The sequence below is a fragment of the Mycteria americana genome, chromosome 16, assembly GCF_035582795.1.
Source record: "Mycteria americana isolate JAX WOST 10 ecotype Jacksonville Zoo and Gardens chromosome 16, USCA_MyAme_1.0, whole genome shotgun sequence".
NCBI classification, from domain to species: Eukaryota; Metazoa; Chordata; class Aves; order Ciconiiformes; family Ciconiidae; genus Mycteria; species Mycteria americana.
In genome coordinates, this window is record NC_134380.1 from 10,538,682 (window position 1) to 10,555,705 (window position 17,024).

The 17,024-nt window shown below is 37.5% G+C and overlaps 1 protein-coding gene and 1 non-coding gene across 3 annotated transcripts in view; one reads left to right on the plus strand and one right to left on the minus strand.

The window, feature by feature from the left end:
- The window catches only part of PITPNC1 (phosphatidylinositol transfer protein cytoplasmic 1), an 88,399-nt gene that overhangs the window by 28,726 nt on the left and 42,649 nt on the right, over positions 1–17,024 (minus strand). Inside the window, exons 3-5 of one of the 2 annotated variants that reach the window (XM_075518728.1) lie at positions 15,678–15,766; positions 15,210–15,217; positions 3,366–3,437 (exon numbers count right to left, since the gene is read on the minus strand). In XM_075518728.1, the coding sequence (XP_075374843.1) occupies positions 3,366–3,437; positions 15,210–15,217; positions 15,678–15,766 (169 nt within the window). The remainder of the gene's footprint in view (positions 1–3,365; positions 3,438–15,209; positions 15,218–15,677; positions 15,767–17,024) is intronic. The other variant, XM_075518727.1, reaches the window with a different exon arrangement.
- On the plus strand, positions 4,834–4,946 carry LOC142418006 (U5 spliceosomal RNA). Its single transcript, XR_012778165.1, has one exon. It is a non-coding gene; the product is annotated as a U5 spliceosomal RNA (small nuclear RNA).

Consider the following 17,024-nt stretch of genomic DNA (forward strand, 5'->3'; position numbering starts at 1 on the left):
AAGCTGTCTGTTGTAGGCACCTGCACTTCCCTCCTCCCAGCAGTTCCCACTGCAACCTTGACTGAAGTAAGCAGCTAAAGATGCAAGAGGGAAGCAATATTTTCATGTACGCTACAGTTACCACCTACAGTGTCATTTACATTTTGTAATTTAAAATAAAAGTAAAATAAAAATAAAATTTCTCTTCAAATTAAGAAGTTTACTTTTTAAAAGCCCCGTAAGAGGAAACACTGAATGGCCTGACTCATCGGTCTAGTTTCTAACACTGTTAATGAAGCTATAGAGCTGCAATGTAGCAGTGACAATATTTGATGTGCTAACATGTTCATCCAACACTGATTCTGTTTTTCTAAGGAGAGAGTTGCCATGCGAACATCTAGATGCGATACAGCAAAATCAGCTGCGCTGTAGCACTAGAAATCACAACTGGATGGATTTATGGTACTGCACTACTGCCATCTACACAAGCCTAATGAGTGTTTTATCTAAATGAAGGGGTTTATTGTCCATTGTTCATTCTGGCAATATCTATGTTTGTGCAAATTTTAACAGATCAGAACAACAGTGCTAAGCACATTTTAAATAGGTTAAAATAATGACAAAGTCTAAGACATAGAAAAATCAAGTTCCAAAGCAGGTATCATTGTCTTTCACTGGTGTCTTCTATCGTGACAATTGGGAAGAAAAATCAGGAGGACTTTTGCATCAAGATATCTTGCAGCAATTAGGTAGAATTTTAGCATGCAATGCAACATGTTAAATAAAATAATTCTAATAATATCCTAGCCTGCTAAATGACAACAGGAACCCAAGAGCATTTATACTGCTTTCTTCCACTAATCAATGAAATTAGCTTTGGTATCCTTCTATCTAATTCTTGCTTTTTACAATCAATATCTACTTTATTAGATAGCATGGAAATGAAGAATAGATCAGAGTTCAAAGATTTTAAAAAACCTGTATGGTCTCAAAAATATATCTAGAAGTAGTTGAGTTAAAATCAGACATGCATTATTACCCTCATTACTGTAATATTAATATTAATTCAGTATATTTTGCATTACAATTGCAAAATTTACAGAAGTATTTTTTGGATTAGTTATTTCTTTATCAGCCAAGGTTGATAGTTGCAATGAAGAAAAATGTAGCGTATCTATGGAAATCTATAGAAACAGATGCTATGTTTCCTGTTGTTTTCTGACCGGGCAAATGTAGTGCAATTCAATCTAAACTTGTCTGATACGAAGGAGAAATACACTTCACATTTTCTCAAGTGATATTTAAACCTACCCATGGAGTAATAGAAACGAGTTCGACTCTTAGTCCTAGTTTTGAGGTGTTTGGTTTAACAGAAGTCTCTCCACAGGCTCAGTGAGGTCTCTCCGTATATACTAACCTTCCAGCATTTCAGTGCTGTACCAGACACATCTGTGTCACCAGATCAATGTCACTGTATCGACAGCAAAAAAATGTAGATCTTCCACTGGTTTGTTGTGTTCACACTAGTGAATAGCATAGCTCTCAGAATTACAAAGTCATGGAAATTAGGGCTGGAATACAGTCCTCTAATTCAGCTTCTCTTTCTCCTCCTCAGTTCACGTAAGGGTCAATTAACTCTGTTAATCTTGGTAAATGCTTGCCTAGCCTGTGACTCGGGTACCTCAGCATAAAGGTAATATAACATTACCCCACTGGCACTCTGGTAAAAATTACGTTTGATTCAAGCAGAGTAGAGATTCTTTGATTTACATCCTCTGAGTATCCTACCTCTGTGTTACTTTCATCTTAAATTCACTGGTTGGGTACTATTCAGGGCTTGATTCATAGTATTTTAGCCACAAAGCTGACACACACAAAAAAAATGAAAATTCACTGATTAAATAGCTTCAGTTCTTCCTCTGTTAGGCATCAGTACAGAACGTGTCTTCTCACTGCTGATATTATAAAATACCAGAAAACTAGTCTGCACACTCCCAAAACCAAAGGTGTGGGCTTGCTCTGAATTAAAGTGCTGCCAAAAAGCAGAAGTGAACATTGAAAAGTGCATAAATTACATAATGCTCATATAGCTGGTAATGTAATACACTTCTTTTTCCTCTGTCACTGATCTGGATCTGGCTTAGACTAGCAGTGACTGAAAGTTGTTGGTATCTGGTGGCTAATACATGATCTCTGTCATGTTCCCATTGGGAAAGTGTCTGTATGCCAAAAACATTATTCAAAATTATACCTTGTTCTTTCACATGTAATTATTCTGCCATAAGCAGTGCAACAGCTGTCAGCCTTATTAACACGCAGGCTCAAGGCGGTTAGGGAAATGCACCTCCCATCTGGAGAACAGAACACTTTAACCTTAGTAAGGCTGCTAGAGGGACACCCCTGGAAACTGAAAGGCTCCGTGTCTCAGACCCCTTAAAATCTGCTTTACTGCCTTTTTCTTTCTCAAGAATAAGTTTAAACACCCCTTCATTAGGTCTCTGTATTACAGATCAACCTTCCAGACATTTTAACCTGTATTTCATGCCTACAAGAAACGTCTTCCCATAAGTCTGCAACAAATCACTGTTTAAAGCATACCAAAATGAAACATATAGAAACATATTTGTGTATTCATCCACGGGTTGAGTCTCTACACGCCCGGCCTTATCAAATGGTATTCTTTCTTGCCAGTTGTACGACTCTGCTTTGCTCCCAGTCAGGGCAACGAAGTCTGACTGACCTCCTGCCCTCTACTCCTGAGCATCTCCCCATCAGCAGCTGCTGGCTGCTCACTCCCACCCTTCCTCTAGAGAGGATTTTGCAGAGTTAATTTTCCTTTTCATCTCTAAGCTCTAACTCTGAGAACTTTGTAACTTTTGATAAGTGATTGCCAAAAGCATCACCTAGTAGTCCAGCCATTGTTCCCTCGAAGTTGTTTACTGAGATCTCTCATCTCTGACCATTGTGTAGTTTCCTGTTTGCTCTTCCTAACAGCTCCTTTGAATTCAACCCCCTTTGCTCAGAGAGAATAATGTGAAACAGATACAGTAGAATACAATTACACCAAAAAACCCAATAATCTTTTCTTCACTCCCCATAAATGTTGATGGGGACTAAATTCACATATGTAAACTATGTTGTGTTTAGAGAAGTAGAATGTGAGATGCAGCAGGGAAGTTGTGTACACGAAGCTTTGATCTCATGGTGCTTTAGGGGTAACTACTTTGCAAGCTGACAAGCTGCTAATGAACAGGACACCCAGGTAGGTGCAAAGACACAAGCCGCATTAGGCCTTTTTCCCAGACTGAAAGACCTCCAACCCCCAGATACAGAACATGATTAACTAAAAGGATTAAGCGAAATTTTGCAAAAGTCATTATACTTACACTGTCGTTGCTTCCTTTGTTGTCCTCGTATTTTGTCTCTATATGAATGGAGAATTTAGGCAAAAATGAACACTGCAACAAAAGAAAAATAGGTTTGACATAAAAAAATATGCCTTGCTTCATCAGCTGACATATGCAGTACACCCTGTTTAGTATCAGCTTTCTTATTTTTTTCAGATTATTTCAAGAAAAAGAGTAAATGTACACAGAACATAAGAGCAAAGGTTTTTATGATTCTGGAGAGATGTAGAGATTCTATGTCAAAGCTGCATACTATAATGAAGGTAGAAATAAATCAGTATAAGTACTCTGGAATAACGAGATACAATAGTTTTCATGCTCACTATGCATGAGTACAAATGTCCTGAATGTCTTGTTATAAATTCAGTTCACTAAGATCTCGAGAGCAACTAGATATTCGTCACCATAAATTAGTCTACCCGCCATACAAAATAATCCAAGGACATTTCAGTAGCCGTAGGTGCTAACCACAGAGACAACAATGCTTTGACGTGTGAGGGCTTTTTTTAATTTTCAGTGAGAAGCGAATTTTAGCACAATTTTCTATTAATGAAATTAAGATGGATTATGAACTGCTGTGGAAATTCCATTATACTAAACCCAAATCCATCTGTAGATAATAACGCAAGAAAATTAAGAATGCACAAATGTCTTTCTATTAAAGATAACATTTCTGTATTTTACATGGGAATAAATTTATTTTTCTGTGGATTGCTTAATTTAGTCAGCTTATCAAGACTAGAATTTATAATACTAGGCAACATAATTCCAGTGGAAAAAATATTTCAAATATCTTTTCTTCAGCATCTCACAGTTATTCTTTCAAATGAACTTTTCAGATAGGCAGATAGAGTAGATGTCTAAAAAACTCTGAAGGATACTAGCTCAGCATCTTTATTGTTAGTCATCAAGTCTTTTCTTGCATTAACTGCCAGTGAAACTGAAGTTCCCTGTATGATGCATCACTAATACCCTATGGCAAAGTGTCTTTGTAAAGACTATGACTATTTTGTGTGCTGTACATACAGATTATACAATGAGGACATTATGATGCCTCAGTGTTCACATTGCTGTTGGTCCAGGTTTGGACTTGATAAAATTTGGAGAGTTCTTCTAAGGGAGAGGCTGATGACTAAGAAAAGAGGTGATTTAGAAGGCAAGCTGTAGTGCAACAAAACTGAAATGAGAAGCCAGTTCCTTTGAGACTGCAGAAAATATATTCCTGATTCCATGGATATCATCCAACAAGTCACTGTTCAATCTTCTTCTGATCACAGGATACTTAGTATTCAATGAGCACATCTAGAATCAATCCTGGCTGAAAAAAGAGTGAGAGAGTTTTGCCAGAATAAGGTTCTGGTGCCGTGGAAGGCTTCTGGTCAAACCGTCTTCCCATTAACATAATGAAATACTCCCATGTAACATGTTGGTGCTGCAGATGCCCAGACCGCACAGGCTTCTCTTCAGATCTTATAAATGTTTTGCCTTTTATTAAAGATTTCTGTGGAGTAGCACATTTATGAGTTTCAATCCAATCTGAACTGTGACTAGCTCTCAGCTGTGCAACTTGTTCATTGAGTGAATATGTGGGAGGAAAAAAAAAAACCCAAAACCCAGCAGTATGTGGAGTGCAGGATGGGGCAAGTTCAATGACAGATCTGCTAGCTCCTATTACCCATATTTTGTGGGCAATTAAACATTTCCTATGTATACATCTCAGGAAGCGCCAGCTGAAAATATACAATATTTTGTACATTTACAGTCTGTATATAAGCAGTCTGTCAGAACTGGGGATCTTGTAACATGAATTAACACCAAAAAACCCAGATATTCTCCCAACTGAGGTTTCACCATGTATCTCAGTATGTTGCTCCTATACTGGCAGACATCCAAAGGCATCTGCAAACAAAAGCCTTAGCAAACAGTAGGCACTACAGGGAAAGAAGATTAAAAAAAAAAAAAAAAAAAAGCCAAGGTTTGTCATAAGGTTCTAATTTGTATCTCCAAAATTAACCAAAAGGTGGAATGAACATCCTTGAACTATATTAATGTTAGCTGGAAGAAGAGATGAATAAAAGGGGTTGATTAAAAGAATTCTATAATGAAATGTTCCTAGAGTAAGAAAAGTTATATATGTGATGTTACAAAAAATAGGGAATGACCCAGGAGACACAGGGATGCCAGCATGTCCTAAAACAATGTTTGATGTCACTCAGAGGACTCTTATTCAAACAGCATAAACCAACATTCCAGTTGTTTTCTGTGTTTGCAGGAGAACATGGAGGGTTGAAAAGTAAATTACTACTGAAGGTGGATTATGAAAAGCAGATTTTTAAAAAATGGTTAACCTAATGACAGACATTATCTGCTGCATAGTTTTTAGAGCATTTGGAAAATAACTACATTGGTGCTAGGGTGGTAAAAACATGGGTTATTGATCTCAAAAATTTAGTATACGGCAGCGTTGTATTTTACAAAGATGTACAACTACAAGGGTCACCGTCCAGGTGTACAGAGCTCCTGCTGACAACAGTCTAGAGCTCTGCATATGGGCATCCTGTGGGAAAGCATCCCTGAGAAAATGAGAGGAGACTGCCAATGAATATTTTGTTTTATCAGCAGTTACTAGTACTGCTTACTGAATGCAGTAACTGGTACTGCACTACTGAGGACTCAATGCTTAGGTCTGAATAACAGCTTTTAGAAACATTTTCACTGAAAATGGTAGAGATGTATGCCGTACTATCTACGATATACTAGTTGTTTAGAACAGTTCTTAGGAAAACACAGTTTACTAGCATCATGTCTGCAGATTTCAAGGTTACTGCTCTAGGCCATGTTTTAGTTACATGTTAGTGTGTGTTAAGTATCTGCCCTCTTGATATGAGGACCAAAATTTAATTTTCTTTGCTACAAAATTAAACAAAATCAACACCCCCTAAATAAAATCTAGTCATTGATAAAAACAGAAAACAGAATGACATCAATGATCTATCACTAGTGGAATGGTCATCAAGACTATAATGCTTGAGCAGACTGAGTACCTAGGTCAGAGCAAACTTTTAAGTTATACAGTCTGAGTCTAGTGGTTTGTCAGAAACCTCAGTGGCTATCGAAATTGTTCTGACTGTGCTGACCCTAATGGCTCTGGGCAGTGCAGTTCTCTTGGCTCTTTTAAGAAGTAGCAGGATCCACCACAGGACTTGGTGCCGCTTTCATGGTCCCATTGTCAGACAACTCCATTGGCAGAAGGAACTTCAGTACAGCATCTGTCACATTTACAGCTAATACAAAGCTAACACCCTTACCAAAACGTTCCTGGTTCTGATTAAAGCATCTTTGCTTATGATCTAACTATAGAAATTCAGGAATTGTTGGATTGAGTACCTTTTTCAACACTCAAACACATTTTTCTTTGTTGCTTTTAGGTCACAGTTTCAGGTACAGTGGAGGACAAAAATGCAAAATGTGAAAAACCTTTGCGCTGTTGATCTGAAGCATGGCTACAGTTTCATAGGAAATTTTGAGTAAAGCCAAATTCCAGATTTCTGTTTTACCTTGCTGTCAAAAAAACCTTACTATTTTCAACCACTGTCTAGAGTTTACCAGCAATGAGTCAGACCATGACACTTTGAAATGCAGCCATTTCATCTATTGAACTTAAGGCTGCATTAGGCTGCCCATAGCAGCTCAGCAAGCCACTGCTTGAATCTAGTTGTTGTTTCCTGTGACCCAGAATCTAAACTCTAGTTAAAAAAAAAGAGATCTTCTAGTCTGGTATTTCAAAAAAAGAAACATTAAGAAAAGACTAAGGATCTTCAGAGTATTACAGAAGAAGAATTGTAAGTGCCATTTACCTCAAGCCACCTCATTAGAGAGCGGAAAGTAATTTTCTGCACAAAGCTATCAAAAGTCAACTTCCCTGTGTATTTAGTATAAAGGCGAGGGCTGTAACAATCTAATTTGAGATTATAAATGGTAACATGAATTTACCCCAAATGACAACTAAAATTCACCAAAACCTACTCCATTGCAAATATATCACTCAGAAACTCAACTGACTGGCAGCCACTGTTTTAGCAGCTGGGGGGGGGTCTCACTGGCTTTCAGAAACACTTAGCAGGGTCCAAATTTTTGAACGTTTCACAGAATGTGTCTCATGATTCATCAGCTGCACTCTGACTAATTGGCAGAGGGCTCTGGCAGAACCAGAAAACTGTTTATGCATCATTCAAAAGACTTTATTATTCAACATGCAAAAAGTTGTTGGGTTTTTTCCCCCTGCTTATGCGGCTGCGTATTTACTTAGCCAGGGATTAGAAGTGTTATGCAACAGTCGGAATCAAACTTGGGCGTGAATGGTAGGTAACAAACCTTTTAGTAGATTTTTTTTTCCCAAAGCACCACTCCCTTTCTGCTCTGCCTCCCCCGGGGCGTGCGCTCTTCCAGCACAGACCTGGCAGCCCCTCCGTACACTGAGCACGCACAGGAATGCACAGGGCACTCTTTCCAATTTTCCATTTCACTATCTCTACAGCTTGCAAGCTTTGAAAAAAAACAAAGGCAAATTGAATCTTTAACTTGAAATTAGACTTAAATTCTACATAGTAGGACAAAGTCTTCAGAGTTCTAGTGTCTTCAATGATAAGGTTTCTTTGTGTAAAGCTCTCAAAGGAGGTATCTTTTATATTGTCACCTCCAGATTTTTTTAGATGTGTTATAAACTCCTTAAAAATTTGTTATAATCTGGTACACCTGTGATACTCAAAAGCAAATAAGGAGAATATTCTGGGGGTTTTGTTTGTTTTTTTAAACTTTCTATATTTGGCACCCCTTTTGGAAGAACCAGGAGAGGTTTAAAGCTCAAGAGAGTAACCAGTGAAATAACCGGAGTCTGTAATAGTAATTACCACACATAAGCACGGGTATTTCCAGATTAAAATAAAGTGAAATGAAAGCAGCATACGGAAAACACAGACCGCAGTTGCATTTTCAATTCACTACAGATAACCTCTTGAAAAATGAAAGGCCTATTTTTAGCGTGATGATTGATTAGCGTTGCCATAGCAATAAGCAACACTTAAAAGAACAGGGTAGAACCTCAGTATGCCAAAACACTATGCCAAAGTCTTAAAGAGACAGTCAAACACATATGGTGTTTTACAAGCGTTTTATGGAGAGGACTGTAAAAATAACCTTTGCCTAGTAATTACACCCGAGGTGGCTGCAGGAATTACTACAGTTGCCAGTAAACATGCTGGACAGAGCATAACTGAGAAAGGTTTCTTTACCCTCTGTAACCTCCTTTGTATTCGTGAGTGCTGTTCCATCAATACCGTTTTCGCTCGTCTCATTTGCCATTTGGTTTGTTTCTGCAGAATGTTCAAAGAACTACTAGAGACCTCATCATTGCACTTCACTTCTCCTGCTCCTTGTGAATATTAATCCACAATCCTCGGGAGTTATTTTAGTACAGTAAAAATTAATCCCACTTTTTTTTTTTTTAAGCAGTGAAGTGTATTCCCCTAAATCTTAACATAAAAGCCTGGAGAGGCAGACATTTCATGTAAATGTTCTCTCTGATCTCCCACCACTTTTCAGACTGATGATTTTTTTTTTTTTTTAATATGGTCACAGATACGTTATTTTGGCAACACAGGTGGAACTGGATCTTTTACAGAGCAATCTTCATGGAGCCTAGAGCTAAAGAACACAGTAACTGCTACAATGAGGTGAGACTGGCCAAGCAAAATTAGATTTTTTTAATAGGGTAACTTCTAGATACCACATCCTTTGAATTTGAAATTTTTGGGCACTGTTTTGGTAGTCAGTGGATAACAACAACACTTCTTTATTGAAGATCAAAAACCCGGAAAAGACAAATGGAGTCCCTACCTCTCATTAATAGGGAAAGGGAAAGTGGGCACTATGGGGTAGTGGAAGGTCCCCAGACTTACTGAGGCAGGAGGGAATGCCCAGTACAGCAAGGGGCAAGGAGGGAAAACAGGCAGACACATGCACACCAGCCCCGGAGCAACAGGGGGCATTTATAAACAAGAAGGATGGATGGAGTGGGAGGAGGGATGTAACGTGGGAGATAGATTGCCAATGCCTCCGGACAGTGGCGAGGACAGAATGGAGAGACCTGGATGTGGGAGAAAATAAAAATCACACACGGGTATGGATAAACAAGATGTCATCTCTACAGTTTATATGCAAGAAGATACGTGAAGATAATATAGTGATGTCTCTACAGCATATTTCAAATTACGATATTTCCTTCAGCTGTTTACAGAAAGAATAAAGGTAGTTTCTTTAATTGAGTATTCAAAGTTTTTTGGAAAATGGCCACCATGTTATTAACTACCTTCAGAATACTCTGGACAGCATGGCATGGGAGCACACAGAGCTGCTATGTGACACAGGTTACTTACTACACAAACTAGCACCAATCAGGATGACAAAGTCAGAAGAGAATAGACGGAAAGGGCTGGGCAGGGTGATGGCAGAACTTGGAAGATGTGACTCAATGAGAGAGAGGAGAATTTGGAAAGCCAGATAAGCACAGGAAGGTGGCAAGGAGCAGAAAAAGCACTGTTAAGCGGAAAGAGTAGGAACAATGCAAAAAAAGGGCTTGAAAATAAGCAAGGGAGTTAAACTCCCCTAAACAAGTTCAGGAAGAAAACCAGTATTTGTTTGTATTACATACAATAACTTGAAGATGAAACAGTCTAACAAGTTGCCTGCAACCACCATGAAACTCAACACTTATCTCTGGTTTTGATTTCCCTTAGGATCTCCTTCTCTGATACCTGGGAACAGTAACCTGTTTATTGAGGAAGAACGGAAGTGAGAAGCAGTGTGCACAAGTGAAAATGACAGTCCCATGAATCAGAGAGGGGTTTGGATTGCTTTATGATAAGCCAGTGGTGGAAAAAGGGAATTCTCTGAAGCAGTTTGTTTTACTCTTTCAATGGGATTAAGCTATTAAATGAGCATACAGGTTTGCAGCTTTCTAAAAATACATTATTTGTTTCTTATAAATACTACAGAGGTCTTTCCTTTTGCTAGAGTCTCTAATGGAACCAAATCTGCGTTTTACTAGAGTAATGTCACCAGTTAGCCTGTCTTCTAAGCTGGGGAGTGAGCGGGAGGAATTTTGGTAGTAACTTTGTATTAGGCTCTAATCCTGCAGTACAGATTCTGTTGTATTTTTGATGCAGACTCTTCATATACTTTAGCTGGAGAAAAGTTTGTGCACTGAAGACTGATGGGTTACATCCAAATTTCAAGCACTGGTAATCAGATAAAGAGAACACAGGAAAAAACTCTACAGATTCCTTGCAGTGTTTATCTGAAACAACTTTTTTTCCTTCTCAAGTCATCTGATTATAAAAATAACAATTACAAAAATATTCCTTCCAGATAATTTACTTCATGGACACACTGGCAGCTAAATGAAGCACATAACATGCCTGTTCTCAAAAGTAATCAGAAACCAGCAGGTCAATAATGGAACATTTAGCAACTATCACTCTGGGCCCTTGACACATACCAGATGAAATAATTTTATTTGCCTCAGTCATTTGCTGTAGAAGAATTAGTGTCATTGTGATATATCATCAAAGGAATCACTGTCTCCTGCTTTCCGTTCCATAACTGTTTTTCATAAATTTTCTGAATTTATATCCTATTCCTAAGTTAATTGGAGACATTGGCAGGTTGAAAGAATGCTCTTCCTCCTTGCAGAGAGTAAAACATGCCATTTTTAAACTTTATTTTGCTTTATATACTTATAATTATGAAACTAACAACTGGCCATAGATTATGCATAAAAAATTATCCAGCTGTTTTTAAATTTCAGCCCCAGAACTGAAATATTGCTAACAACACTGGAGCTGTTCAGATCAGAGAGCAAAACTATTTGAAATTATCCCTGGTAAACACCTGAACTGCACCTTCAAAGTCAGAAGAGTTTGCTTAAATTCTGTTTGTATTTTTCCTAACCTCTTTGTACTCCAACTTGATAGCTAAACTTTGTTAGGCTCATTTTCAGTGTACTTTGATCATATGAATTTTTTGTACCATGGTTGAGTGACCATACGTTCATGATCTGATTATTTGTTTGCTTGAGGCTCCTCTCTTTTTGTCCAGAATCTCAACTGTCACTTGAACAGGTCAAATGCATATTTGCTCTGTGCTGCTTATTGCCCAACAATCTCCTGATGCATGTAAAGAAACTTAGTTCTATGCAATCCTTTTTCATTTGGTTTGCAATACAGACAGGTTTGCTTTCTAGTTAATTATTTCTAATCTAGCTGGACAACCTCAGAAAGAAAAATAAGAAAGCCTCCTGAGAGTTCAGTCATTCTTGTCAACATATCTAAGAATAGCATAAATATTTTGCGCTAAAGATACGTATTTGCGAATGCTGTGATAAGCTGGTGCATAAGGGTTTGTTGAGAGCTGCAAGGCATCTTTCCTCCGTCCTCCAAGCAAAAAAGGTTCTAGCTTGTGACTAGGAAAGGCATTCTTTCTAAAAGCCACCAGCTAGCAACACCCGTTCCCCAAGAGCATGTTTAGCTTGACAGGAGGCACTCACCAGTACCCAAGTCCTGTAATTGCTCATACAGCAGAGCCCCTAAGAGTTACTTCTATAGGGCTCCCATTCAGCTGTATCCCAAATACAGTATCCCAAATTTATGAGCTTCACATCAACCTAATCACAATATTAAATGAACTCATAAATAAAAAAACCATTTTTTTTAGCAAGATGTCTTGTCAGGTTTCTATTACAAGATCAAAACCAAAGCAACTCCTGTTCTAAGTTTAAGATACTTTCTCACGTACAGTTCTTAAGTAATGCCCCAGCCACTAAAACAAGGGTTTGAACTTCATAGGAGTATCTTATTCTCTAAATAGTACCCCCAAATCTGGATGACTTCCTTTGGCTTCAGCTTCGAAAGTATTTTTTCTACTTCCTCCTCCCTCTCAATATCAGCAGGAAGCTTGCGAGGATTAGCTCAAGCTTTGATACAGCATTTCTTGGGACGTTACCCATGTCTCATCTTCCTGATAGGAAGTCTTTTGTATTGCAGTTTTAATGAGGCCCTCCTCCACAAACAGCATAGTGTACATTTTAAAATGCTCTCCTGACATTACCATATTTCACATATTACACATCACAAAAGCATCACTTGCGCAGTAGTTCTGTTAAGCTCATTATCTTAAGTGTGTCATTTGCTTTACATATTATTAATACGGTTGTCGAGACTTGGTAGTAGACCAAGCAGCCATCTCCTGCTGTTTGCCATCAAATTTAGGGGTTTGCTGTGTAACAAATACCATTCCTTAAAGCAGATGCCATCATAACTGGACCCAGATTATAGAGTACTAACATCATGACACGTTACTTTCCATTCCTGTTTTCATGCATCCAATCACTCTTGGTTTTTTATACTATCATTGCAGAGAACAATATTCTGGAAATTATTTTCAATGCCTGCTGAGCTTTTTTTCTTAAAAGATGTCCTAATTTCAGGTCCTTAAGAAGGACACATTTATGAAATCCTTAATATTTCACAGGAAAACCAGATGGATGAAATTATTCTGCATTGAATCTCTGAATGCTAGTGTATGTGCTTGAATGCAATTTCTCAACAGCCTTCATATTTTACAACTGAAAAACCTTAAGACTGTCAGCAAGATTCAGTCTGTTGTTCGCATCCTCTTCCAAATCACTAACATACACTGAAATAATGCTGCTGAGCCTTTAAGGTCCTTGCTCGTTATTTAGAGTGGAACTTATGAGGTTAAGTAAGGTGTGAACATACTACATAGCAGTGTGTACTTGACTTGATAAGATTATGCTTTATTTATCCAATTATTGGCCCGCTTTTAGAATCAGTTTTCCTTGAAATGAGGCTCAATTTAATTCTTGGGATGTCCCACAGACCCTTTGGGGGGAATTTACTATCTTTAAGAAAAGGGTTTCCAAGCTATCTTCCATATTTTGGGCAATGTCTGTGGGTTTATTCTTTCCTTCAGAATTCTCTAATGAATATAGAAGATCAAAATTTAGAGAAATATTCCAGACAAGGATAGGAATTATTCCCAGTAGTGTATTTTTGTTCTAGATTCAACAGTTTGAGGCAAAGGCACTTTCTCTATTTCCCTTGAAGATAATTTCATAGTCTATCAGCTCCATTAAAATATATTTTAGATTTTTGTCTGAAGTACAGTTTCCTTAATCTCATCCCAATATTTCTAGTTCTGTTTCCTTGCACCATGGTGAGTAATTAGTCCCCAACTCCCATAGGCAGTTATACTGTCACTTAGTGACTGTTTTGCCTACCTTCTACATTTGTCGACCGATTTAATTTTTCTTTACAAGTCTCTTCAGCCCTGCAATCAGTTTTGCTGATGCTCTTGAACATCTCTCTAGCTGTATACCTTCTACAGACCTTCACCGAATTGCGTTCCTGGTGTTGTCTCATCAGATAAGGTAAAGATCACCTCCTGATTCAAATTCTATGAGTACAGCATTGCTGTTTGGTTTTGATAATGTATTGCATTTCAAATTCCGACATATATTTCTGCCTGCTACCACCCCTTTAATCATTCCTACTTGTCTCGTTCAGCTAAAGAAAAAAAAAAAAATCACATTAAAAAATTCCAACTGACTTCCAGTTAAAGAAAAAATATACAACAGAGTGTAAGTAACAGACATAGCGCATGTCATCTTCCCAGCCTAAGATTAAACCTGCTATCAAAGGATAAACCCTTAATTAACATAAACTGTCATAGGCCCTCCTGAAGATATCTTCTGACAAAAATAGCTGAGAATCTGTCCCCTTGTTACTACTGTCCATTATGGTACATTTGGGTTTCCTCTGACAATCAAATGAATTTTAAACAGGAAACAAAGCAGAATATGTAATAAGTATCTACAATAGATATTGAAAAGCACAGTTTGGTACTTTGGATTTTCAAATCTGGTCACCAAAGTTTCAACTCTAAGTCTCCAGCTTTCAGATCTGAGCCTTTAAATCCCTTTATTTTTTTTCTTTCACATTTATCACATTAGAATCTTTTTCTTCTCCGTATTCTTTACTGATTTTGAAAAAACTGCACAAACATTTTGAGCACTGCAGAGTTAAGAAAAACAAGTGGATTATGTTTTATCTACAGTCAGAAGTTCAAACTAAATCGAGGCAGGAGTTTCTGAAAGGTCCCTTCACCTGGAACTTCCTCACCATCTCCTCCTCATCTTCCAAAGGTTGCTGAAAACTTACTGTATATTATTGAGGTCAGCACATTTAAAACAATTTTTCTCATGATTTATGTGCTATATTTTGCCTTAGCTCTGCTAGAGGGAATAGCTGATTTTTCTGGGCACCATGCCCAGATTATTTTTAATCTTGTCTACAGATCATACAGTTTCCCAGATACTATACCAGAGATGAGCATTTTATAAGTTAATAAAACAATAAATAAAATAAAATCTGTTCTCATGTCTCCACGTAATAACTGGAACCTTAAAAGCCCTGCCCTGTTTTATAGAAGCTTCTCTTTGTTACAGTCTCTGACTAAAAATATATCAAATTATTTTTAAGTAATAAAAACCAAGGTAAATAATTTATAGGATCCCCACAGAAACATTTCAAAATTAACCTTAAATTTCTTAAACAAATAGCTAAAATGAATTTCCACTACTGAATGCATTGTGTATTAGTTATATTAAGAAGGAATCAGTTTGGATTCCACTACTATATTTCACATAATTATTCTACTTTTAGAATAAAAAGAGGAAGAAAAACTTACTGTGTATTCTGATTTCCAATTGTCCATTTGTAAAAATAAGAATGATGAGGGAAAAGAAAAAAAAAAGAAATGTGAAATAAAACAATGATGCAAGATCCTTACAGTAAACATACATTAATAATAAAAAAATTTGTGTCAGATAATCTGCTGATTTATATTTGACTAAAGTCTATGGGACAAGCTAGTCTATGGGTCTATAGTACAAGCTAGCACAGAATCTAACCACCTGATGTTTTCTTTGCAAGGAAGAAATTGCATAGATACAACACTCCAGTTTTTACCTATCCATAGTCTATAATCTTTATTTCTTGATATCAGTCAATATAAGATGGAAAAATATATGCAGTTCAACAGGAATTGTTAAAGTAACTTGGCACCTGTGGCTCAATAAGTAACTTGGAGCTTCTGAAGATAAGCTAAACTATCCAAAAAGTACAAGTCAGTAATCATTTCTGCTTTATTCCTTACCTGTGATTGTATAAGGATAATAATTCCAGGCCTTCTCTGTAACATAAAATATTTTGGGAACAACTGCTCTAGCCCAGCTAGGCAGTTTGCTGAAAACAAAAAGAAAATATGAAATTAGAATATGTTATGACTTATGAGTATTGTAGAAAAGAAGGTGCTTCCAAACGTGCTCATAATTTGACAGGTGTTTCACAGGCCACAGCAATACCTAGACTTCACAACAGCATTTTCATCTCATGACTGTGCATTCCGTCTCAGCTTTCTCCACAAGCATACATGAAACCAAGTCTGTTGGTTCCCCTCTCAAAGTGACCGATATGGTGCCTCTGATCAGATTTAAATTGAGGTTGCAGATCTCGAGAATTTATGGCCTCAAACCTTTGGTCATGGATGAAATCAGCAGGTTAGACCAGACAAGGTGTATTTGTGTCACAGTATTCTTAACCACAGGGAGGCAGCCTCTAACAAGAGGTCACGAGTAAATATGTGCTTTCAGTCCACTTTGATCCCGATTCCATTATTTCTTCTTAGAGACTATTTCTTCCTCCATATTCTCTGCTGGCACACAAACCCTTACATTCAACTCACCTAGCGCGCAGTTATTCCCACGCTACCAACACCAACTCTTGAGTAGGAAGCTTTTATATTAAAATTAACAAATCACTCAAAACACCTCTGTGACGCTGGTAGGTAATATTAGTCCCATTTTGCTGATGGGAAAAGTAAATCACAGAAGTGAAGAGAATTAATGGAACTGATGTCATAGCTCATAGCTCAGTCTGTCAAGAGAACTTACCAATGTGGTGGTAGAACAAGCAGTAGAATAAGAAATGAAAGATGTGGATACAGCACATGGAAAGATCATTAAAGGGGAATTAAATAATCCTATGGAAAAGTGGGAGCATTTTCTTTACCGTGGATCTTGGGTCTCCCATTTCCAGAACTCTGTTCACTCAGGGTACCAAAGAAGTGATGAACAAACATACATTTTAAAAAGGCCAGTTCATGAGAATTCATCTTTCAACCCTTTCTTAATGACATCAATTACAATCACTGAAGCTGCCAGGAACAAAGATGCTGTACTAGTCACTCAAAGGCAGGCAGACCTTTGGAGACCACAAATATCACTGTACTTTAGGGACTCGGTTAAAATCGTGTTAGTCTGGTGATGTGCTGAGCAGATCACCCAGCCTAAGACTGAATCTTTACTGAACTAAGGTAGATGCTTTCAAACCTCAGTTTTCCAAGTGTAAATGTTTGAAACAGTTATGTTTAGATAACTGTGTGCAGAAAGTAAATTAACTTTCCGTATTAGCAAATTTCTGAGGAAAATACAGAGTTTGGATC